The sequence below is a fragment of the Bombina bombina genome, chromosome 2, assembly GCF_027579735.1.
Source record: "Bombina bombina isolate aBomBom1 chromosome 2, aBomBom1.pri, whole genome shotgun sequence".
NCBI classification, from domain to species: domain Eukaryota; kingdom Metazoa; phylum Chordata; class Amphibia; order Anura; family Bombinatoridae; genus Bombina; species Bombina bombina.
In genome coordinates, this window is record NC_069500.1 from 601,431,263 (window position 1) to 601,457,005 (window position 25,743).

General features: G+C 37.9%; 1 protein-coding gene across 1 annotated transcript in view; it reads right to left on the reverse strand.

Moving 5' to 3' along the window:
* Window positions 1-25,743, reverse strand: part of MAMDC2 (MAM domain containing 2) — a 269,205-nt gene that overhangs the window by 26,484 nt on the left and 216,978 nt on the right. Inside the window, exon 9 of the mRNA XM_053702515.1 lies at window positions 6,814-7,079. Coding sequence (XP_053558490.1) covers window positions 6,814-7,079 — 266 coding nt within the window. The remainder of the gene's footprint in view (window positions 1-6,813; window positions 7,080-25,743) is intronic.

Sequence of the window (25,743 nt, forward strand, 5' to 3'; positions counted from 1 at the left end):
TGATTCGCTATAGCGAATCATGTCCACTCGGGGTATGATAAATCTACCCCTTATTATCATTTTTTCTTCATTCTCTTGGTATCTTTATTTGAAAAGCAGGAATGGAAGCTTAGGAGCCGGCCTATTTTAGGTTCAGCACCTGGGTACTGCTTGCTGATTGGTGACTAACTGTAGCCACCAATCAGCAAGTGCTATCCAGGGTTCTGAACCAAAAATGGTCCGGCTCCTAAGCTTTCATTTCTGATTTTTCAAATAAAGATACCAAGAGAACAAAGAAAAATTGATAATAAGAGTAAATTCGAAAGTTACTTAAAATTGCATGCTCTATCCGAGTCATAAAAGAAAAAAAATGTAGGTTTAGTATCCCTTTAAGCTTTATATTGGGATGTTCCATTTTTTAGATTAGATTGTATGTGAAAAAAGATAATGTAAGGAGTTTCGTTCATAATATATATAAAAAAAAAATTTCCTTTCTTTATTTCTTTTGATAAATATTGCCCTGCTAAAATTGATATATACTAAAAGGCCAAAAGAATGTGGGCACCTGACCATCACACAACTATGAGCTTGTAGAGCATCACATTCCCAAACCATTTTCATTGATTTGGAGTTGCCCCCTCCCCACCCCCATATAACAGCTGCCACTCTCCTGTGAAGACTTTCCACAAGATTTGATAGTGTCTCTGTGGGAATTTGTAAGGTCAGGCACTGATGTTGGTCAAGAAGGCCTGGCTTGCAATCAGAGTTCCAATTCATCCCAATGGTGTTCAATGGGGTTTTGCAGGCCACTCAAGTTCCTCCACACCAAACCCATGAACTCATGGAATTTGCTTTCTGCACAGGAGCACATTCATGCTGCAACAGGACCTTCCCCAAACTGTTGCCTCAAAGTTGGAAGCACCCAATTATCTAAATGTCTTTGTATCCTGTAGCATTAAGATGACCCTTCACAGGAACTAAGGGGTCTAGTCCAAGCCCTAAAAACATGGTCTCAGACCATTATCCTACCTCCACCAAACTTTACAGTAGTCACTATGTATTCCGATATGTAGTGTTCTACTGGCATCCACCACACCCAGATTCTTCCATCAGACCAGATAGTGAAATGTGATTAATCAATCCAGAGAACATGTTTGCATTGCTCCAGAGCCCACTGGTGGAAAGCTTTACACCAGACGCTTTGCATTGCACATGTTGATGTGAGGCTTATGTACAACTACTTGGCCATTGAAACTCATTTCATGATGCTCCAGAGTGACACATATCTTCTCCGGATGTTGCTTGTGTATAGCTGCTTGGTCATTTCATGAAGTTCCAGATGCACATATTCTTATGTTGATGTTGCTTCAAGAGGCAGTTTGGAACTCGTTAGTAAGTGATGCAACAGATGATAGGCGATTTATAGATGCTACATGCTTCTGCACTCACCAGACATGTTCTGTTAGTTTGTGTGGTCTATAACTTAGTGGCTGTTATGCTGTTGCTCTTAGATGCACTTACAGTTGACCGAAGAAGATCTAGTAGGGCAGACATTTCAAAAATTACTTGTGACAAAGGAGGCATCCTACAGTGGGTATTGAAAAGATATAATCACATTTTGTTGCTTTGCAGCCTGAAATAAAGACAGACACAGTTTTTGTTTATCTAGTTGTAATTACTCAGTGCAACATATAACATCCAAGTGAAAGATTTAACACCAACATGTCAGACAAAAATAAAGACAATTCAAAAACAGAATCACTGAGTTGGAAAAAGGATCACCCCCTTGTGTAAGTATTTTGTTCAACCACCTTTTGCATTCATTATAGCCTTTAGTCTATTGGCATATGTCCCTACTAACTTTGCACATCTAGACTGCAATATTTGACCACTCTTTGTAGAACTGCTCCAGTTCCGTTTTGATGGTGACTGTTTGTGGACTGCAGTCTTCAAGTCATGCCACAGATATTAAATGGATTTTAAGTCTGGGCTCTGACTAGGCCATGATAGGACATTCACATTTTTCTCCTTCAACCACTGTGTGGTCATTTTTGCTGTGTGTTTTGGGTCATTGTCATGTTGGAAGGTAAACCTTCTTCCCATTGCAAACTTCCTAGCAGAGGGCAGCAGATTATCTTCAAGAATTTGATGGTATTTTGCCCCATCCATTATTCCTTCTATCCTGACAAGTGCTCCAGTGCCTGCTGCAGAGAAACACCACCATAACAGGATATTAACACCTCCATGCTTTACTGTAGGTATGGTGTTATTTGGATGGTGAGCTGTATTGGATTTCCTCCAGACATATCGTTTGGGGTTGAGGCCAAATAATTTAATTTTAGTCTCATCTGACCAGACCATTACACCTTTTTCCATGTGGCCTCAGAATCTTGAAACCCTCCCATACAAGCCACATTTGTGGAGAAATCATGATACTGTTGTCATATGCACACAATGACCACTCTTTGTCATAAATTCCTGCAACTGCTTCAGAGTTGCTGTGGACCTCTTGGTAGCATCTCTGACCAGTTTCCTCCTGGCTCTTTCGTCCAGTTTGGAGTGATGTCCTGATCCAGAGAGGCTCTGTGTTGTCTCAAATATGTTCCACTTCTTAATAATAGACTTCACTGTGCTTCTAGGCATTGATAAAGCCTTTGATATTTTCTTGTATCCATCTCTTGACTTGTGCCTGTCCACAGCTTTATCCCGGAGATCTTTTGACAATGCCTTGCCACCTATAGTTGATTGTTTGCTTCAATTTCACTACCAGGGACTGAGATGCTCCAGGAAGGCTCTTTTCATGCTGAGCTAACAATATGCCCACAGCTGATCACAGTTGAAGATCAAATAACTTTGTGTGTGCTGTTGAGAAGGTGATTAGCTACACCTGATTGAGTTTACAAGTAATTTTAGGAGGGGGAGATCATTTTTCCAACTCAGTGATTCTGTTTCTGAATTGTCTTTATTTTTGTCTGACATGTTGGTGTTATATCTTTCAATTGGATGTTATAAGTTGCACTGAGTAATTACAACTGAATAAACAAAAACTGTGTCTGTTTTTATTTTAGGCTGCAAAGCAACAAAATGTGATTATTTTCAGAGGGGGTGATTATTTTCAATACCCACTGTATGACAGTGCCACTTTAAAGTGTTGCTAATGTTTGTCTATGTACGGCTATGTTCTGGATTTTATGCTCCTGTTAGCAATGGGTGTGGCTGAAACACCTCAAATCAATAATAAGTAGGGGTGTGTCCACCTACTCTTAGCCATAAAGTGTACAACTCTGCAAACAAGATCAATACATAAAAACAAACCAGTAAAAGTTATTATATTACCTTCAAGTACAGACCATACATAAAATAACAAAAAAAATTAAATAACCAGTACACCTAACATTACAAAAACATTAAGACCTAGATTATAAGCGATCTGCAACTGACATCAGTAGTTTACAATAAGCTACACTTTGCTTGGTATTACAATCCAGTCTCCAGAAACCATAGTGAAAAATACATAACGATAGCCACAACCATAGATCAGTAGCTATTATTTTTCTATACTGCTAAAGGCAAGTTTACATTGTATTAAAATCTTACTGCTATTAAATCACTGACACTGTATTATTATTATTATACTACTATTATACGCAGCGCTGTCCATGGGTACAATTTATGTCAATAAAACAATGATATCAAACATGTAAGAGACAAGACAAAATTTTACAAACACAGGAGGAATTGAGGGCCCTATTCCCATGGGAACTTACAATCTAGAAGGGTAGGAGGTTGAGAAACATGAGGTGAGGACTGCAAGATTGAGAAAGATAATGCAGAGTTAGATGAGGGAAATGTTAGGTAATTGAAAATAATTTATTATTGAGTTGGGTGGTAGGCTTCTCTGAACAAAAAAGTATTCAGGGAGCATTTAAAGGGAGAAAGATAAGGGCAAAGCCTGACAGCACGGGGGAGAGTGTTCCAGAGGGTAGGTGCTGCACGACAGAAGTCCTGCAGTCTAGCATGAGAAGAGGTGATAGTTGAAGATGCAAGGAGCAGGTCATTGTTGGATCTAAGTGGGGCTGGAGTATACTTGTTGATTAGAGAAGATAGGTTGTGGGGAGCGTCGTTGGTGAGAGCTTTGTATGTAAGGGTGAGGATTTTGATTTTAATTCTGCTGTGAATGTACTCCTGTTGTAATCCAAATGATAAGCAAGCACATACATTTCCAAATATAGCAGCTGCTAATAATTGTAGAAAATAGTCCTTTAAACTTAATTTATTGGATACAGTTTTATATGTATTGAGTGATTACTGATTCAGTATTCAACCAAGATGAAAAATTCTGCTGTTTCGGGTAAGTATTTATGCACTTGAAAGCCATCCTGCTAACCAGTGAGGTCTCCTCGGATTTTAGCAGCAAATGGTAATTTCCAGCTAATCTGTCTCCTCCATATTGAATACCCCGTTACAGTACATCCAGCTTTAACGTCTCATCACCGGAACTTATAATGAAAAACTACTGATTACTGAGTAAGTAAGCACTCAATACATCTTGGCAGCCTACTCAATGATCTGCAGAACTAAGGGTAAGTGCACTACATGTACATGTTCTGATACCTATTGAGCCAAAAGCGGCAATGCCTTTGTAGCCACATGGCGATTTGCATAGTAAAGGGGCGTGAATTCAAATTTTTGTGCCACTGCTAACTATAGACTGTATACGGCAATCAATCCAGGGATAACATTTATCAAGGGATTACAGTTCAATACCTTGTGAATCACTTTTTTCATAAGCCTCCTTTATACTCGAACTGTAATCTGACCTGGTCTTGTAACATATTGATTGGATTACAAGTGGGGATGCCCTAGACATATTAGAAATCTTTTAGGAGCTCAAGTCTCCTATCAGTCCCACCCACAGAACTCTAACAGCTCCACCCACAAAGCCCTCTCACACTGCATAGACATCACAGTTCTTAAAGGGCACCATGAGTTGGAATTTAATGGATTAAAATCACTCATTCTTAAAATGTTGAAACATCTTAAACATCTTTACATTTACATAAATGTATTACATATTTACAAAGGAAGAATTAAGAAAAAAAGTAAACAGAGAAACCGGAGCATTTAAAAAAATATTACAAAATATTTTTTGAACCATAACCACCATGAACAGGCTGATACACGATAGTAGTAATCCAGCAGGTATGGAGGTTAGTTGAGTGGATCAAAGGGACAGTCAAGTCAATATTAAACTTTCATGATTTAGACATGCAACTTTAAACAACTTTCCAATTTACTTTTATCATCCAATTTGCTTTGTCCTCTTGGTATTATTTGTTGAAGTCTAAACCTAGGTAGGCTTTGATTGCTAATATGCAAGTCTGTCAATAGCACTTAGATAAGGGGGCAGTCTGCAGAGGCTTAGATACAAGGTAATCACAGAGGTGAAAAGTCCATTAATATAACAGTGTTGGTGTTGGTTATGCAACACTGGAGAATGAGTAATAAAGGGATTATCTATCTTTTTAAACAAGAAAAAATTTCAAGTAGACTGTCCCTTTAACTATATGGAAGGACTTATTGTTTTTTAGGGCAATGGGGTCTATTTATCAAGCTCCAAACGGAGCTTGATGTCCAGTGTTTCTGGCGAGCCTTCAGGCTCACCAGAAACACAAGTTATGAAGCAGAGGTCTAAAGACCGCTGTTCCATAACCTGTCCGCCTGCTCTGAGGCCGCGGACAGACATTGACGAAAATCAATCCGCAAATCTGCAGTTCACAAGAACGGCTGGTGCAATGATAAATGCCAACAGCGTATGCAGTCGGCATTTATTGGTGTGCGGCGGACATGGTTCGCTATAGCGGATCATGTCCGTCCGCACAATGATAAATGGACCCCTTTATCTCAATTTTGTCTGTATTTCTCAGATTAGTTTTATTTGGGGAAATTATTGTTTAGAGGTATATTTTTGTTGTATATGTTTATCTAGTGCAGACAGCAGAAACTTGTACTCCTAAAATCTGATGCTTTATACTGCAGGCAATGAAGTAATTCTTCTGAGTGCCTTGAAATCAGTCACAAAGTTATATATAAAAAAGTGCAAATATGTATTCCAGGTAGGGTTGCCCCTTTGTGCATGTTTTCCTGGACATTTATGATTTACACATGCTGCAGGGTGTGCAAGGAGGAACATGAATAATACTGGCCAGCAGTTCTTCCCTATACACCCTGCAACATGTATAGCTCATAACTGTCCAGTAATAAAACATGGCTGAAGCAACCCTACTTCTAGGAGTCAGGACACTATTAGAATGACATCCTGTTATGAAATATATCATAATTAATAACAGATCAATGTGGAATTAAGAAACTATATTAAAGGGATTGTCTAGTCAAAATTAAACTTTCAGGATTCAGATAGAGCATGCAATTTTAAGCAACTTTCTAATTAACTCCTATTATCAATTTTTCTTTGTTCTCTTGATATTTTCATTTGAAAAAGCAAGAATGTAAGCTGAGGAACCGGACCATTTTTGGGTAGCATTTGCTGATTGGTGGCTGCATTTAGACACCAATCAGCAAGCACTACCCAGGTGCAGAACCAAAAATGGTCCGGCTCCTATGCTTACATTCCTTATTTTTCAAAAAAAGATAGCAAAATAACTAAGAAATATTTACAATAGGAGTAAATTAGAAAGTTGCTTAAAATTGCATGCTCTATCTGAATCGTGAAAGAAATAATTTGGGTTTTGTATCTCTTTAACTTTACACGTCAAAGTCTGACAAAATCAGTGGTTTATAAATAATTTTATAAGATACATAAATAACCTATACCTTGCATGGCATGGGTTTTTGAATGTTGATTTCAGCTCGTAACCAGACACCTTTGGGAGATTCCGGAACAGACCAGATTTTTTCTTGAACAATATGGTTTTCTTCAAAGATGTATACAACCAGTGTGTCTCTCATTTTAGAAAAACCATACAGTGCATAAAAAAAACGCAGACAATACTGCATGTTTCCTGGCAAGGAAGGACCATACAGGCGTCCAAAGTATCCAAGCTGTGAGGTTAGTCTTGTATTAGCCAGCATGAAGTAGCCTGCAAAACAGCATAATTATAGGGTCATTAAATATAGTAGAATTGCATAATTAACAAATGCACAATAAACAATACAGTCTTCTCTCCAGGACCTATTTAGGGCTAGATTACAAATGCACGCTAACTGTTGCCCGCGAGGGAAAAGGGGTTTATCGCGGCTCTTTGCCTGCATCGGAAGTAGTGTCCCTATTACAGGTTGAAAGTAAACGCGTTTGCTCAAGTGCAATTGAATTTAACGCACATTGGGATAGTGTAACTTCAGAGCTCTGGTTAACAGTTACGCTTGACTGAAAAGTTGCAAAAAATACATCAAAATTATATTTAAAAGTACAGTTACACTCATAATAACACTATCTAATCAAAATTATTTTAACAAATTGCATAAAAAGCGTCAATCTCGGCAAATTCGCTGGATTTAATTTGCTCGCCAGACATCGCTGACGTGAATCTACATATGACAGCCTTATTTATTAAAAAGTCTGTCAAAAACACGCGCATCAAGTACGGCGCGATGAGCATCAGACTGTTGATAAATAAGAGTCATTGATGTTGCAGATATTCTGTTTTTTCCAACTTTATGCCATTTCCTTACTGTCCATAAACAAGCACATTTCTCTAAAGCTTATCTTTTATTTTTCATTTGTTAATGTCCAAGAAATAGCTAGATTTATACCTGAACAAACAATATCTCATAGAAAGTTATTTTTCTATTTGTTATACAAAAAATCTGATTTATAATATTTTCACATAAATGAATGTTTATTTGAATTTCTATAAATCATGAAATGCCTATCTCATGTTTTTTTCTTCTTTTTAAATGATTATTTATGCTAGAATTTGCACATATATCTTTGCACATACTTGTACTGTATATATATATATGTATGTCAGAAAACTTTTGCAAACATATTTACATGTCCCTAAATTCCTTTTTTTGTTCTAAACAATGTTGTCTTTCATGTCTGTGTTTATTTATGCCACTTTATGTATATAGTGTAAATATATTATTATTCTGAGCAAGAATAATTGCGAATATAACATGTAATCAGGGTATCATATGTATTTATTTGCAATCAATGGATATTTTAAGAGCTGGGCCAGTTTTCTCTCTGCACCTGTGTAACCCTTCCTGCTTGCAGTCTAGTTTTAACACCACCCCTACACAGGTGTTAAAAATGGGCTGGCATATAAGAGGACATTTCTTAATAAAAATTAAATTCAAGAGAAGGAAGAAAAACACTGAAAATAGCATGAGGTGATTTCAATTTCTGCTGTATCTTATTCATGACAGTTTAATGTTAGGTAGGCTATACCTTTGAGCTATCAGCTTAAGATTATATTGAATCAAACACCATTCGATTATTAAAATAATTTTCAAAAATATTACACAGTGTGGCCTAATGTTATCATCAGTGTTTATCTTTAATACTAATTTCACATATACATACTTTAAAATATAATACAAAATGTAACAAATGGCACTTACAAGTTCTAATGAGAGATCAATGACTCAAGTATAGAGCAATTTGATTTATTAGTGATAGTAGAAAATATTTTCTACTATCACTATCAGATTGGCTTATTTCATTAATCACGTGATTATGCATTTACCAATAAGAAGTTGGGGAAAACTTTACTAGTTTGTGGGTTGTTTGGAGTTTGAGTATTGCATCAAATTTGGTATGAAAAGTGTTGCGTCAAATTTGGAGCGAAGTGGAGAGTGGGACTTGTATTACATGTGTTAAACATGGTGCAAAAAGTGATCAGAAAAGAGAAAGAGGGCGCCTCATAGTGTGAATCAGTCTGGGTAACACTGCTAGATTAATTAAATAGAGAGGCTTACCAGTGTAAGTTGCACCGTACTTGTGACCGGTGCCAAAAGACAGGCTAGCACTCTACAGTGGCTAGTACACCCTTACACCTGATTCACCAATTGGTAATCTCTGGAATACAGCTGGGACCCACTCAGAGGATTTGCAGTCGATACCGGACCAAGGTTTCTTGGAGTTTCTGCTGACCGGCGAACCCGACCAGTGTACTAGCCACTGTAGAGTGCTAGCCTGTCTTTTGGCACCGGTCACAAGTACGGTGCAACTTACTCTGGTAAGCCTCTCTATTTCATTAATCTAGCGGTGTTACCCAGACCGATTCACACTATGAGGCGCCCTCTTTATCTTTTCTGATCACTTAGATTATCCCACACACCGGGAACCAGAGGAGCGGCCACCTGACAGAAGAAATCTATTTGACTATTCTGCTTTATGGTTGAATTTTTTATCCAACTTTCTGACTAACACCCATAAATCACGCAACCATCACCGGTACTGATTATCCAGAGCGCGTCCCCTCAGTTCCCCCATTGGGAATTGTTTTTTTTTTTTTTATGGTGCAAAAAGATTTATCCAAAAAAGGAAGTTAGCTATATTATGTAATGTATTTATTTTATTGTTATCCCTACTAGTGCACCAAAATTTGAAGCAATACTTTTGTCTCCTTGCTTTGTAATGAGTGACAAAGATGTAACATAATCCATAAGTAGAATAACATCTCCATACTTGATTTTATTTAATAAGTGCTAAATAAAATCAACTTAAAAGGACATGAAACCCATATTTTGCCTTATGATTTAGAAAGAGTATACAATTTTAATAAAGTTTCTAATTTACTTTTATTATCTCATTTGCTTCATTGTCTTGCAGCATCGAACATAACCTTTCTGTGTTTTCAGACTCCCATATAAATTGGCACGAGGGTCAAATAGAGTCAAATGTGACGGCGGACGATCAGTATTCCGCTTGAATAACATAAGCATCGATCTGTGTCGGATGTATATCGCAGGAAATTATATTACGTCACACATTTTAATATTTGACGATCTTGACGCTTTGTTAACTACGGCGGATCAACTTTGCGATATATGAGATCTCAGGTGTTAGGGGAGAAAAAGCTGCAAAGGGCTTTAATAGAGATACATACATATACATGGTTAAATATGAATGTGTATATATATATATATATATATATATGTCACTTGTGTGTGTGTGTATAGATGTATTTATATATGTATATATGTACACATATAAGCACATAAATAAATATATGTAGGTAGATATATATATATATATATATTTATATATAAATCAAACCACTGCACTTCCTTGCTGTGCAAATCCGCAGGTGCTCAGTCCATAGAAATAGACACACTATATAGTAAACCAGGCCTTCTTGCCTAATTTGAATACATTCTTTATTATCCGGTACAATCCGGTATTCCCAACACTTCGGTCCTCACATTGGACTTTTGTCAAGGGTACAAATCTGATCCAGGTCTGGCTATCACATGATCCGGACCCGGATCAGATTTGTGCCCTTGACAAAGGTCCAATGTGAGGACCTAAACATTGGGAATACCGGATTGTACCGGATAATAAAGAATTTATTTGAATTAAGCAAGAGTACCTGGTTTACTATATAGTGTATATATATATATATATATATATATATATATATATATATATATATATGTATATGTATTGGAGTCTTTTGCAGTCAAATAACTGAAAACATGAAAAATCATATTTATGCAATATTCATTTTTAACTATGTATTTACTATAAATATTTCACATTTTAATGTTCTTCACATAAGGGAATATGCACTAAGTATTTTTAAATTGATACTCCTATATATATACTGTATATATGCATATATCTATAACTATATATATATAAAAATTAATTTAAATTATGGGGGGAGATAAAAAACTGAAATTAAAATCCTCCATGTCTCAAAATTAAATCAATGTAAATATTTGCATAGGAAATTATCACATCTAGGCAAGATTCCCCGCTCGCTTTTTCCCAGAAATACCTCATATACAATGTTACCAATGCACAGGAGAATTCTGGGTAAGATATGCAAATTAGATATGCATTGCTTCAAAATACAGTTTTAACACAGCTATCCTTTTAACAGGATTATTGCAGCAAACCAGAAATCACTCACTAGACAGCCTGTTTCGTTCTTTTTGGAACTCATCAGTAGGTGATAGATTTCTGGTTGCTGCATTGGTAAAGCTATTTTCAAGATTAAACCAAAATTCATTAAAATTATGGGAGGAGATAAAAAACTGAAATTAAAATCCTCCATGTCTCAAAATTTAAATCAATGTAAATATTTTCATAGGAAATTAGCAGATCTAGGCAAGATTCCCCGCTCGCTTTTTCCCAGAAATACCTCATATACAATGTTACCAATGCACAAGAGAATTCTGGGTAAGATATGCAAATTAGGTATGCAAATTCTCAGTTTTTAGTGATTTTTAGTTTAGAGTGAATAAGTGTTTTTATTTACTATAAATATTTTTCTATTTTTCATAATTTTTGTGTTTTTTATTGTAATGTGATTTTTTAATTTTGTAACTATGGTTTTTTATTTTTCGTTTTTTTTTTTAAATAGTTATGTTAGATTTATTTATAGTTTAAAGGGACACTGAACCCAAATTTTTTTATTGGTGGATGAATGTATCCACCAATCAGCAAGGACAACCCAGGTTGTTCACCAAAAATGGGCCGGCATCTAAACTTACATTCTTGTATTTCAAATAAAGATGCCAAGAGAATGAAGAAAATTTGATAATAGGAGTAAATTAGAAAGTTGCTTAAAATGTCACGCTCTATCTGAATCACGAAAGAAAAAATTTGGGTTCAGTGTCCCTTTAAGCTAAGTTTTTTTTTATTTCACAGGTAGGTTTTTATTTATTTTAAGATGGTTATATTGTAACTTTAATTTAAAGTTAGGGAGGTGTTAGGCTTAGGGGTTAATAGTTTAATTCATTGTGTCGTGATGTGGGAAGCCGGCGGTTTATGGGTTAATATGTTTGGTTTAGTAGTTGCGATGTGGGGGGCTGATGGTTTAGGGTGTTTGCGATGCGGGGGTGGTGATTTAGGGGTTAATCACTTTAATGTCTGTGATGTCGGGGGCGGCGGATTAGGGGTATTTAGACTAGAGGTTTATGTTAGAATGTTAGGTTTTTACTTAAAGTGAAAGTAAATCCTAGCGTTTTACAAATGCTAGGATTGACTTTTGAAACAAATAAAGGGGACTTTCATTCATGAAGTATAAGATACTTCATGTAGAAAGCTCCTTTATTTGTTTTAACTGATCGTCGTTCTTAGCTGCTACAGCAGCACACGGCTAAAATTTTTTTGCTAAGAGGTGACATGGGCGCCAAGCTGGATTTACCGCACGGCTATTGGCTAAGAGGTAAAAACGGCACCTCAAATCTTTAGCTTATACTCCTCCCCCACAGCGCAGGTCAGGGCAAATGGGATGCTATCTGATTCCTTTAGTATACAAAATGGTACCAGACAGGGCTGCCCATTGTCGCCAATCTTATTTATCCTTTCCATGGAAGTCCTAGCCACCTTTATTCGACAAGACACAGATATCGACGGAATCCAAATTGACCCACATAACTTCAAAATAGCTCTATATGCCGATGATGTGCTATTCACACTATCAAAACCCCTCTCCTCGATTCCAAAATTATTTACACAACTTGACACTTTTGGCAAATACTCCGACTTTTTGGTCATAAACAAAAATCAGAAATCCTAAATATTTCCCTCACACAAGAGGACCTGGGGGCTGTGGCGGAAATCTGCCCTCTGACATTACAACATAAATCACTCAAATATCTAGGTACCCAGCTGTCCCCCAACATTCCCCAACTCTTCAACGACAACTACCTGGCCCTCTCCCGACGAATGCAGCAAGACCTTCAGACCTGGTCGGCTAAGCCCCTCACGTGGTGGGGGCGCACACAACGCATCAAAATGACAGTCTTGCCCAGGATCTTATATCTATTCCAAGCTCTTCCAATACCCGTTCCTAGATGGTACACCTCCCGTTTACAAAACCACATTAACTCATTTATATGGGGTAGAACCAAACCCAGAGTCCAAAGGGATACTATGTACAGATCCTATGTAAACGGAGGCCTGGGCTTGCCGTGTATAGCTGACTATTTAGATGCGATTACGTTGCAAAGAATAATTGATTGGCATAGATCTAAAGATTTCAAGGCCTGGGTGGCCATCGACTCCCACATTCTTAAAGTGCCCGATGTGGGTGGCCTCTGCTGGGTCCCCAAAGACCTTAGGCCACCCCAATGTACCACCATAGCACCCCTCTGTGGAGTCTTTGAATCCTGGGACTCGATACTTCAACTTATGAAACACATATCAGGTACTCGATCGCCACTCTTCCCAGTTCCCATCAATGCTGAGTTGACGGGGGGTCTAGACAGGGGTCAACAAAGGACAGGAGAATGGGGTTACACCACTCCTCTTAAAGATTTCATTACACAAGGAAAACTTAAACAACGCATCAACCTGGTGTCAATAGCAGGGGGCAGGTACACAAACTGGCTTAAATACTCACAACTAGAACACTTCTCTGACAGCCCCGTGAGACACTCCCTTTCATTAGCTAGGAAAATCATTCAGACAGACCACTCACACCAACTCCCCCCATACACACAAAAGTGGCACCTAGACCTGGAATCAGATATCCCTGTCGAAGACTGGCAAAAATTTTTCATAAATAACAAAAGAGCCTCAACTTCCCCCCAATCACTAGAACTCAACTTTAAAGTATTGATGAGGTGGTACCTCACACCCTCAAGGTTACATTCAATTTATCCTACCGCATCAGACCGATGCTGGAGAGGATGCACAGAAAAAGGTAGCTACCTACACATGTGGTGGGCCTGTGCCAAACTACTCCCACTGTGGCACGGGATAGAGAGACACTACCAAACTATACTGTCACAGAACTTTACACTATCACCCCGCATAGCATTACTTAACGACATCCCGAATCTACACTGCAAACTCAGACAGACCCTTCTCCAGATAGGTCTAACGGGGGCCAAGGCCCTGATAGCCCTCCATTGGAAATCCTTATATATCCCAACCATCACAGACTGGTCAAATAAAATAGCAGACCTGTTAACCCTAGAGGAATTTGGCTACGCCAAACGAAACAAACTGAACTTCCTGGCAGAAGTGCGCTTCCTATGGGAGGCCCACCCTCTGTAATGTCAGGGAGCTTAGGACGGACTTGACATCTACGCCCGACTTCCCACAGCTTCCCACAGCTTCCACTTCATCCAATGCCTTCTGAATCACACTACACCAAGTCAAAAGATTCGATCACAACACGACAACACCCAACCGTATCGCACACCATGACCTAGACTCTGTCCGCCCTGGGACCCTACATGTAACTAACCAATTCCCAATGCACAGACTTTTCACACTCCATAACGCTGGATCTTCCACGCTCAGAACCACCATGCCGCGGCGGAGCGCCTGAAGAGTTGACCCTCATCCCCTCCCCTCATACCTTTCTCTTTTCCTTATCTTTCCCCTCTTTTCTCGCCCGCCTACCGGGCCACTATCTTGTGCAAACTACAGAATCCAGAATTAGCTACTTACCCCCCCCCCCCCCCACAGGAGAGGGTTCATTATTATGCCATGTCTTTCTGGTACCTGTAACTGTTTCTGTGTTAATAGTGTGAATTATTGATTGATTGTCAGTTGTTCTAACTTGATTAAAAACTCTTAATAAAAAAAAAAAAAAAACGGCACCTCGTAGCAAAAAACTTTTTTATAGCCGTGGGCTGCTGTAGCAGCTAAAAACGGTGATCGGTTAAAACAAATAAAGGAGCTTTCTACATGAAGTATCTTATACTTCATGAATGAAAGTCCCCTTTATTTGTTTCAAAAGTCAATCCTAGCGTTTGTTAAATGCTAGGATTTACTTTCACTTTAACTTTCTTTTATCCATAGACATCAATGGGGATTGCGTTATAGCGATCGCCATTCCGCAATCACAGGTGTTAGTTTTTTTCTAACACTGTTTGCACAAACTATCATTAATTTATGTTAAGTAACGTATAAATAACAGAAATGTTATAGTATTGTAACGTATTAATCTGTGGAGAACACTACAATAACACTGAGTTTGAATTGCAAAAACCAGTAGATTTATTTTATCATGGATTTAAAAGTTTCTTTTTATTTGCCTGTCCTCTATATCATGTGACAGCAATCAGACCAATCACAAACTTTTTATATACACTAACATACACATTCTAACACTCAAACAGGCGCTTTTGAAAAAAAAAATCTTCTATTAGATTCCAACAGCTAAATAGACAACGTCTTCAAATGTATGAGATGTTATTAAACTGTGAAGTGGGATATATAAAATGCTATACACTGTTGTAAACACTGCTGCTGCCATCGAGTGCTAAAAACATAGATTCAGCACCTGTGCGTTCTGTGCCTGGATTTTTCTATACATCTTAATAAAACAATTTACTTTTGTATAATTTATATCAGATAAATTACATTCTTTCCAAAGAGAAAAGTATTCCTGAAAATGAATCTTTAATATTTTGCTCAAAGAAACAGTGATTCATTAATTTATTCATCCCTTGCGGATACATTGTATATTGGTCTCTCTACATGATCAACCATTTGGAACCTTAAAGGGATAGTCTAGTCAAAATAAAACTTGTATGATTCAGATAGAACATAACAATTTAAGCAATTTTCTAATTTACTCCTATTATCAATATCTCTTCGTTCTCTTGGTATCTTTATTTGAAAAAGCAAGAATGTAAGATTAGGAGCTGGACAATGTTTCGTTTCAGTACCTGGGTAGCGCTTGGTAATTGATGTCTAAATGAAGCCACCAATAAGCAAGCGCTACTCAGGTTTCTAAACCAAAAATGGGCCGGCTCCTTAGCTTAAAGGGACACTGAATCCAAATGTTTTCTTTTGTGATTCAGATAGAGCATGTAATTTTAAGTAACTTTCTAATTTACTCCTATTATAATTTTTTTTTCTTTCACTTGCTATCTTTATTTGAAAAATAAGGCATCTAAGCTATTTGTTTGGTTTAGAACACTGGACAGCACTTATTCATTGGTGGATGAATTTATCCACCAATCAGCAAGAACAACCCAGGTTGTTCACCAAAAATGGGCCGGCATCTAAACTTACATTCTTGCATTTCAAATAAAGATACCAAGAGAATGAAGAAAATTTGATAACAGGAGTAAATTAGAAGTTTCTTAAAATTGCATGCTCTATCTGAATCACGGAAGAAAAAATTTGGGTTCAGTGTTCCTTTAAATTCAAATAAAGACTCCAAGGAAATGACGAAAAATTGATCATAGGAGTAAATTAGAAAGTTGCTTAAAATTGCATGCTCTATCTGAACCATGAAAGAAAAACTGTTATATACTTGACAAAAAAGTTAATAGTTTTCTAAAAAACAAACAAACAAACAGGGTGTCTCGTTAAGGGGAGTATACTGCATTTATGTATGTGAAGGAGATGGAATCATTAATAAAGTTCACAATGAAAATCAAAATTTAAAAAATATACTAAACAGGGGGCGGAGCTGACCATTGGAGCGGCAGTACAGGAGCTCTTCCAATATACTTGGCCCAAAAAAAGTTTAATCATATATTCCTGAGGAAATATAGCTATCTACTGAGATTATTTACGACAAACTTGTCCAGATATATGTAATGAGACGACAAATCACTCCTGTGACTCCGTTTCTGACTTATGCTCTCCAGTGCGGCCACAAGGAGGCTGATATCCTACGCCATTACTGAAGTCATGGTAATCCTATTGAAACTGTTCTGCTACAGCTGAAACCTAGACTGCTGTTTTCTCCACCATATTAATGGGAGAAACTAAACTAAGCTCTAGAAATTTTCATAAATTGAAAGGTTTGACAAAATGGAGGAGAAACATACTGTATGTCTTTGCTTGCTATATTTGTGGACTTTGAGCATCAGATTCATGCAAGCCTCAATACTGCTCTAAGTACTGCTGGGGTCAGCATCACTGAAAGTAATACTCAGCATCTACAATGGAGGGGATTAAATTCTGCTACCCCAGCGTGTGTCTGGATAAGTACAGAGCGATCTCAGACTCTCCTGCCAGATTTATCCCAGGCTGAAGAGAGCTGTGAAGAAGGAAGTACTACAGGAATATTGAAACCACCTTGGATTGCCCGGTCCTCTCCTAAGCACTCTCTGAACAATACCACATTAGAGGCAGCGACACTACAGGATGGTAGAGGGGCGTCTGCAATGCCTGAGTCGTCAACCTTGGACCGACTGATCCCTATCTTATCCGGCCTTAAAGCTGCTATGCACCTCTATGACTTACCTCCAGACTTTCACCAGATGAGTGCGGTCGGCTCCCCGTTGCAGGAACGAGGTCATCCCTGTCTGTATCAGCTGCTTGGGACACAAGCTGAGTTGGAGCTGCACGCAAGGACACTGCTACTGACTCAGATCAATCTGTATAAATAAGTGAGTGGAGCCCCTCTGCAATCCATGCAGTGGGGTGAGAGAAGAAGGGGGTTCCTGGCTCCAGCAGAGATTAACAGTACCAAGGCCAGGTGTGGGCTAATACTTGCATACCTTGTGAGGAAGAAGTTTCTAATGTAGCGGTATGCCATATGCGACTGTTCACCCTCACTTACACCTAGATTACATGTTTTGCGCTAAATATGGTAGTTAATGAACGCAACAAAAGTTGTGTTATTTCACCCTCCATAGCCCTTCCATTACGAGTTTTTGAAAAGCCGCCTTGTGCGTGCGATATGGTGGTAATGAGCTCCATACCGCACAAAATACAAGTGCCACTTTGACGTGCTCATGCACGCTTTCCCCATAGACATCAATGGGGAGTGCGTGTCAGAAAAAAACCTAACACCTGAAGCGTGGAATGAAAAAGCTCCATAACGCAACCCCATTGATGTCTATGGGGAAAGAAAAGTTACGTTTACACCCTAACATAAACCCCCCATATAAATACCCCTAATCTGCTGCCCCGACATCGCCGACACCTACATAATGTTATTAACCCCTAATCTGCCGCTCCCGATATCGTTGCCACCAAAATAAATCTATTAACCCCTAATCTGCCGCTCCCGATATCGCTGCCACTAAACTAAAGTTATTAACCCCTATTCCCCCGCACCCCAACATCGCCCACACTATAATAAAGATACTAACCCCTATTCCGCCGGTCCCGACATCGCAGCCACTAAATAAAGTTATTAACCCCTAAACCTCTGGTCTCCCACATCACTACCACTAAATAAACCTATTAACCCCTAAACCACTGGCCCCCCACATCGCAACAACCTAAATTAAACTATTAACCCCTAAACCTAACCCTAAACCTAACACCCCCTAACTTTAACATAATTAAAATAGAGCTAAATTAAAGTTACAATTATTAACTAAATAATACCTAAATAATAATAATAATAACTAAAAATTCGAATCAGCCAATAGAATGAGAGCTGCTTAAATCCTATTGGCTGATTTGAACAGCCAATAGGATTTTAGCAGCCCTAATTCCTATTGGCTGATTTAAATTTTTCAGTCAATAGGAATGCAATGGTACCCCCAGTATAAAAGGGGTACCTTGCATTTCAATCCTCAGTGTGCGGCGGACGATCGCATGAAGAGGACCTCCATGTCGGATCAATGGACTTCCACCTGGACCTCCACCTCCTTGCATCGACCGCTCCACCTCCGCAGGGATGAAGAAGATGCCGGTCCCGCGATGGATGAAGATGGAGCCGCCTGGATGAAGATAGAGCCGCCGGTATGAAGATTGTTCAAGCGGGACTTCAGCAACTGTGAGTACCAAAAGAGGGGTTAGTGTTAGGTTTTTTAAGGTTTTTTGGGGTGTTTTTTTTTAGATTAGGGTTTGGGCATTTCTTAAAAGAGCTGAATGCCCTATTAAGGGCAATGCCCATACAAATGCCCTTTTCAGGGCAATGGGTAAATTAGTTTTTTTTAGATAGTTTGTAATGTTAGGGTTTTGTTTTTGTTTTTGTTTAGAAAAAGAGCTGATTTCTTTAGTGCAATTATAGATTAGGTTTCTTTTATTCTTTTATTTTGTTTTGTTTTTTAAAAAACGGGTATTAGAATAGGAATAATTGTTATTATTTTGGATAATTCGTTTGTTATTTTGTGTAATGTTTTTTTTCATTTTGGGGAGGTTTTTTTTTTAGAATAGACATTTTTTATTTTTAATGGGCAGCAAAATAGCTGAATGCCATTTTAAGGGCAATGTCCATACAAATGCCCATTTTCAGGGCAATAGGTAGATTAGGTTTTACTTTATTTTTATTTTGTGGGTTTGGGGGTGTGGTTTGTATACTATTAGGGGGGTTGTTTTTCTTTTGTAGAAAAAGTGATGATTTCTTTAGTGCAAAAGGCATTTTTTTTAAACAGGGTATTAGAATAGGAATAATTTTTATTGTTTTGGATCATTTCGTTTGTTATTTTTTGTAATGGTAGTTTTTTTTATTTTTTGTAATTTTAGCGTTTTTATTTTTGGCAGCTTAGATTTTATTTCACAGGTAAGTTTGTATTTATTTCAACTAGGTAGTTAGTAAATAGTTAATAACTATTTACTAACTAGTCTACCTAGTTAAAATAAATACAAACTTACCCGTGAAATAAAAATAAAACCTAAACTAGTTACAATATAACTATTAGTTCTATTGTAGCTAACTTAGGTTTCATTTTAGAGGTAAGTATGTATTTAGTTTTAAATAGGTATTATTTAGTTAATAATTGTAACTTTTATTTAACTCTATTTTAATTATGTTAAAGTTAGGGGGTGTTAGGGTTAGGTTTAGGGGTTAATAGTTTAATTTAGGTTGTTGCAATGTGGGGGGCTGCCGGTTTAAGGGTTAATAGGTTTATTTAGTGGCAGTGATGTGGGAGGCCAGAGGTTTAGGGGTTAATAACTTTATTTAGTGGCGGCGATGTCGGGAGTGGGGGAATAGGGGTTAATATCTTTATTATAGTGTGGGTGATGTTGGGGTGCGGGGGAATAGGGGTTAATAACTTTAGTATAGTGGCAATGATGTCGGGGAGCGGCGGAATAGGGGTTAATAAATTTTATTAGTGGCGGCGATGTCGGGAGTGGCAGATTAGAGGTTAATAACTTTAATATAGTATTTGCGATGCGGGAGGGCCTCGGTTTAGGGGTTAATAGGTAGTTTATGGGTGTTAGTGTACTTTGTAACAGTTTAGTTATGAGTTTTATGTAACAGTTTTGATGCGTAAAACTCATAACTATTCCTCTCAGATGGCGGTACAGAACTTGTCATTATAGGGTGTAACGCAAGCTTTTTAGCCTTACTGCAAAACATGTAATACCAGTGCTATGGGAATCTAGGGGTGTCAAAAATAATCGCCATTGCGATGCATCGCGATGCAGCCATTAACGATGCTGCATCGATGCGGTGCAAGATCAGAATCGATTCAGGGTCAGTGACGTCATCGCACAATGTCACGTGACCCCGCCTCTCCCACTGACTGATGTGAGGGCTTAAAGTAATGGCAGACAGAATAAATATTGATTGATTTTATGTTTTTGGAACATCAGCACGCTCAGTGCAGTTGTCTGACAAGCGGACAGCAGCCTCGTGTAACACAGTGAATATTTCCTTGTATTATCGCTTCCCTGTTTACTCACTGTTGCGGTCTCTGCTGCATGTTTCCTCTTTGTCAGACCCCTAGCCCAGCACCAAACGAGCATTTGAGTGTTGCTATTAGATATAGAAAAAGTCAAGTTTTACAAAAGTATCTAATAGCAACACTCAAATGCTCGTTTGGTGCTGGGCTAGGGGTCTGACAAAGAGGAAACACGTAGCAGAGACCGCAACAGTTAACAGGGAAACGATAATACAAGGAAATAGTCACTGTGTTACACGAGGCTGCTGTCAGTTGGTCAGACTGCTTCTGCCCTGTCAGATCTCTCCTAGTCTTGAAGCAGGCGACACCGCAGGAGGGCTTAATTAATCACATTCACCCGGCCAGCACCGTTACCTCTAGGACAACTTATTGAAGCCGTTCAGTAAGTGGTTGGTGCAGCTGTTAATAAAGGTTCCGGTAAGAGGAAATTACATAGCATTCCTTCCCAGCTGCAGATCATCACAGAGCCGTAATAAACATGTTTAGAGTGCCTACATGATTGATTAGGTGACCCTTTATGTCAGTTAAGAGCCCTAATCATTAACGGTGACACTGCACTGCTCACACATACCATGCATTCCTTTCAAAGCTCTCCAATACCCAGAATACTAGTCTCATATGAGCTTAGGGAGCAAAATAACAGCCCATCTATGATCTAAGTGTAATATGTGGCAGGGTATTGTATTGTATTATAGTTGTGCTTTGTATGTGTATATAAATAAATGTATATGTTACATATAAACCTATACGCCTAGATTTAGAGTTCTGCGGCCAAAGGAGTGCGTTAACTACGCTGGCTTTTTTCTGGCCGCACCTTTTAAATACCGCTGGTATTTAGAGTTCACAGAATGGCTGCGTTAGGCTCCAAAAAAGGAGCGTAGAGCATATTTACCGCAACTTCAACTCTCGATACCAGCGGTGCTTACGGACGCGGCCAGCTTCAAAAACGTGCTCGTGCACAATTCCCCCATAGAAAACAATGGGGCTGTTTGAGCTGAAAAAAAACCTAACACCTGCAAAAAAGCCGCGTTCAGCTCCTAACGCAGCCCCATTGTTTGCTATGGGGAAACACTTCCTACGTCTGCACCTAACACTCTAACATGTACCCCGAGTCTAAACACCCCTAACCTTACACTTATTAACCCCTAATCTGCCGCCCCCGCTATCGCTGACCCCTGCATTTTTTTTTAACCCCTAATCTGCCGCTCCGTAAACCACCGCTACTTACATTATCCCTATGTACCCCTAATCTGCTGCCCCTAACACCGCCGACCCCTATATTATATTTATTAACCCCTAATCTGCCCCCCACATCGTCGCCTCCACCTGCCTACACTTATTAACCCCTAATCTGCCGAGCGGACCGCTATTATAATAAAGTTATTAACCCCTAATCCGCCTCACTCCCGCCTCAATAACCCTATAATAAATAGTATTAACCCCTAATCTGCCCTCCCTAACATCGCCGACACCTAACTTCAAACATTAACCCCTAATCTGCCGACTGGAGCTCACCGCTATTCTAATAAATTTAAATCGAAACGAAATAAATTAACTCTTATTAAATAAATTATTCCTATTTAAAGCTAAATACTTACCTGTAAAATAAATCCTAATATAGCTACAATATAAATTATAATTATATTATAGCTATTTTAGGATTTATATTTATTTTACAGGTAACTTTGTATTTATTTTAACCAGGTACAATAGCTATTAAATTGTTAAGAACTATTTAATAGCTAAAATAGTTAAAATAATTACAAATTTACCTGTAAAATAAATCCTAACCTAAGTTACAATTAAACCTAACACTACACTATCAATAAATAAATAAAATACCTACAATTACCTACAATTAAACCTAACACTACACTATCAATACATTAATTAAATACAATACCTACAAATAACTACAATTAAATAAACTAACTAAAGTACAAAAAATAAAAAAGAACTAAGTTACAAAAAATAAAAAAATATTTACAAACATTAGAAAAATATTACAACAATTTTAAACTAATTACACCTACTCTAAGCCCCCTAATGAAATTACAAAGCCCCCCAAAATAAAAAAATGCCCTACCCTATTCTAAATTACAAAAGTTCAAAGCTCTTTTACCTTACCAGCCCTGAACAGGGCCCTTTGCGGGGCATGCCCCAAGAAATTCAGCTCTTTTGCCTGTAAAAAAACACATACAATACCCCCCCCCCAACATTACAACCCACCACCCACATACCCCTAATCTAACCCAAACCCCCCTACTACTTCTGTCCTTAGGTATAGTTCAGTTATATATTAAGATACCTGTTAATCACGTTTTATTTTCTAAGATGGCATATGAGTTGGATGCCAAAGGTGTAGTAACTAATATTCGTTATCAGTATTCAGAGAACTTGGATGTGTTCTATATAGGCATTGTAACTTAACATAATACGAATAATAACTTGTCTTGACATGTTGCCTAACCTAGACCTATCAATACTAGCCAACTTATGATGGCTATATATATTGTAGCCTAACACTAGGAGTAGGAAAATATTTGCATAATCTATCCTCTCTATATATTTGTGTTTTCTGTCGTGGGGTACAGGGTCCATGCCCTTATGACAGAACTATATTACTTACAATAGTTTCAGCTAGGCACATTATTCTTTGATATTCACGTAGTCTTATTCAAGTTCTGGAGATTACACACTTGAGGTTAGGCATACTCTAATTCTTCTATGAGATAAATATACCCACACCTTGTTGGTTGATGTTATGCCTAACTCCAGAAACTACTTCCCAGAATCTCCCTGGTAGTTATATAGCTAATTACACCTTCAATAACCTACAAGCAGCGAACTTAAAAGGACAGTACATAGATTAGTTATTTAGAAACCTTCATTACCCACTAAGATCTATGAGTAGGCTCTGTTGCCTGAGATACCTCTACCATCCAGTTGATTATCTATCTATTCCTAACTATAAGTTACACTCTAGGTCCAAATGTGTCTCTATTAGATTCCTACCCCTACATTCCCCTTTCAAAGTAAGGATATAATATGGGTTCATGAGTGGCCCTTTTATTACATTTGGGGACAGATTTTTATTGTACACCATATTGCAGTTTATATTCTATAAAATTATTTTAGCTCTCATATTACTTTTCCGCCAACTTTGCCCCCCCGATATTGCTTACTTGGTAATCATAGGAAAATGCATCCTTTGAATATTCTCTGATCCTGAGTCTCCTTTTTTATGTGTTCTATCATAGAAGCATCTGCTAACATCAGTTTCCCAGGTGATTTAATAGCCCACAGTGAATATGTACTGCTGTGAAAGTAACCTCTACCCCAGTCCAGATGCTGAGGATATAGATTAGCAGAAATAGTAGCTCCTATATTGCCCTTACATTACCCTCACACATCATGGAAAAGGTCCTCCAGTACCTATGTAGGATATGCTTTAAGTCCGCTAAAAGCGATCAACAGAATAATTCCCAAGGGGTTTAATACATGATTCCATTTATCCATCCATATCACCTGGAAATGCTAAGATCCTACCACAATATGTTTCTTTTGTTCTACAATTCTCTCCCCTACTCCCCTTGAAAAATAAGGTTCATCATTTGAGATACAAGAGTTGTCCCCATCTAATAAAAATTACCTGCTCTACCTTCATACATTTTACACTATTGTAAGGTTCAAGAGTGACCTAAGAAATCATATGGTGGGTACACAGGCTGACTGGCAAACAATGTCTACACTTTATTTACTGTTGTCTAATAAACATGTAATGTACACCCTTTTTATAGCTTGAAGCTATTGGAATCTATTGTCTACTATTTACTGACACTCTATTGTTTGTATGTTTGGAAATGAACCCCAATACAAATTATTTTGAAAAAAATAAAAAAAATATATATACTAAACGCATAATTTAACCATTCACACAAACATACACAGGAAAAACTGTATTGTTATGATTCATCAAAAATCGTGACAACATTGTTTACCAAAAGTCGTGTTTTATCAAAAATGCATCTTTTGGGTTGTTAGGATGGGCAGACTGTGCACCATTTTTCTATCATTATATGGACGCTTTTTAAATTAATTTGTTAAACTGTAAAGCATGAGCCCGCTGCCTTGCTACATTATATCTGCCTCAGAGACCCTTAAACGACATTGCACTGCCATGTACGCTAAATCCAAATACTTTTATGAGAGTGCCAAAGTGCTTGTGCCTACATTAGTGAACTTGTAAACTGGAATGAGCATTTGTCACCGCAAGTTTACTAATGTAGGCGCAAGCACTTTTAAAGGCATTCTGTGCCATATCCCCTATAAAAACCTGGTCACAAAGATGCATTCTTGTTTAAAGGGATACTAACCCCTCATTTTTTTCTTTCATGATTCAGATAGAGCATGCAATTTTAAGCAACTTTCTAATTTACTCCTATTATCAATTTTTCTTTGTTCTCATGTTATCTTGATTTGAAAAAGCAGCAATAAAAGGTTAGGAGCCGGCCCATTTTTTAGTTCAGCACCTTGGTAGAGCTGCTGATTGGTTTGCTACATTTAGCCACAAATCAGCAAGTGCTACCCATGTGCTGAACAAAAAATGGTCTGGCTCTAAATCTTACAGTACTGCTTTTTCAAATCAAGATAGCATGAGAACAAAGAAAAATTGATAATAGGAGTAAATTAGAAAGGTGCTTAAAATCTCATGCTCTAGCTGAATCATGAAATAAAAAAATTGGGTTTAGTATCCCTTTAAGGGTCTCCTAGGCAGATACAACATAGTAAGGGAGGGGGTTCACATTTTAAAGTTTAAATAATGTTAAAATCCAGCATAAGAAATGATTTGCATAGAAACTAGTAGTCACCATTATGTTTTAAGATTACACCAAAATGGATAGAAATTTATTACACCATAAAGTGAATAAAAAAATGGTGCACAGTCTGCCCATTCTGACAACCTAAAATATGCCTTCAGATGATTTAGCAATGGTGCTGATGGAAACAGCTTACAATAGGTCCCTATGAAAGTTGCGACTAATTGATCTATAAAAG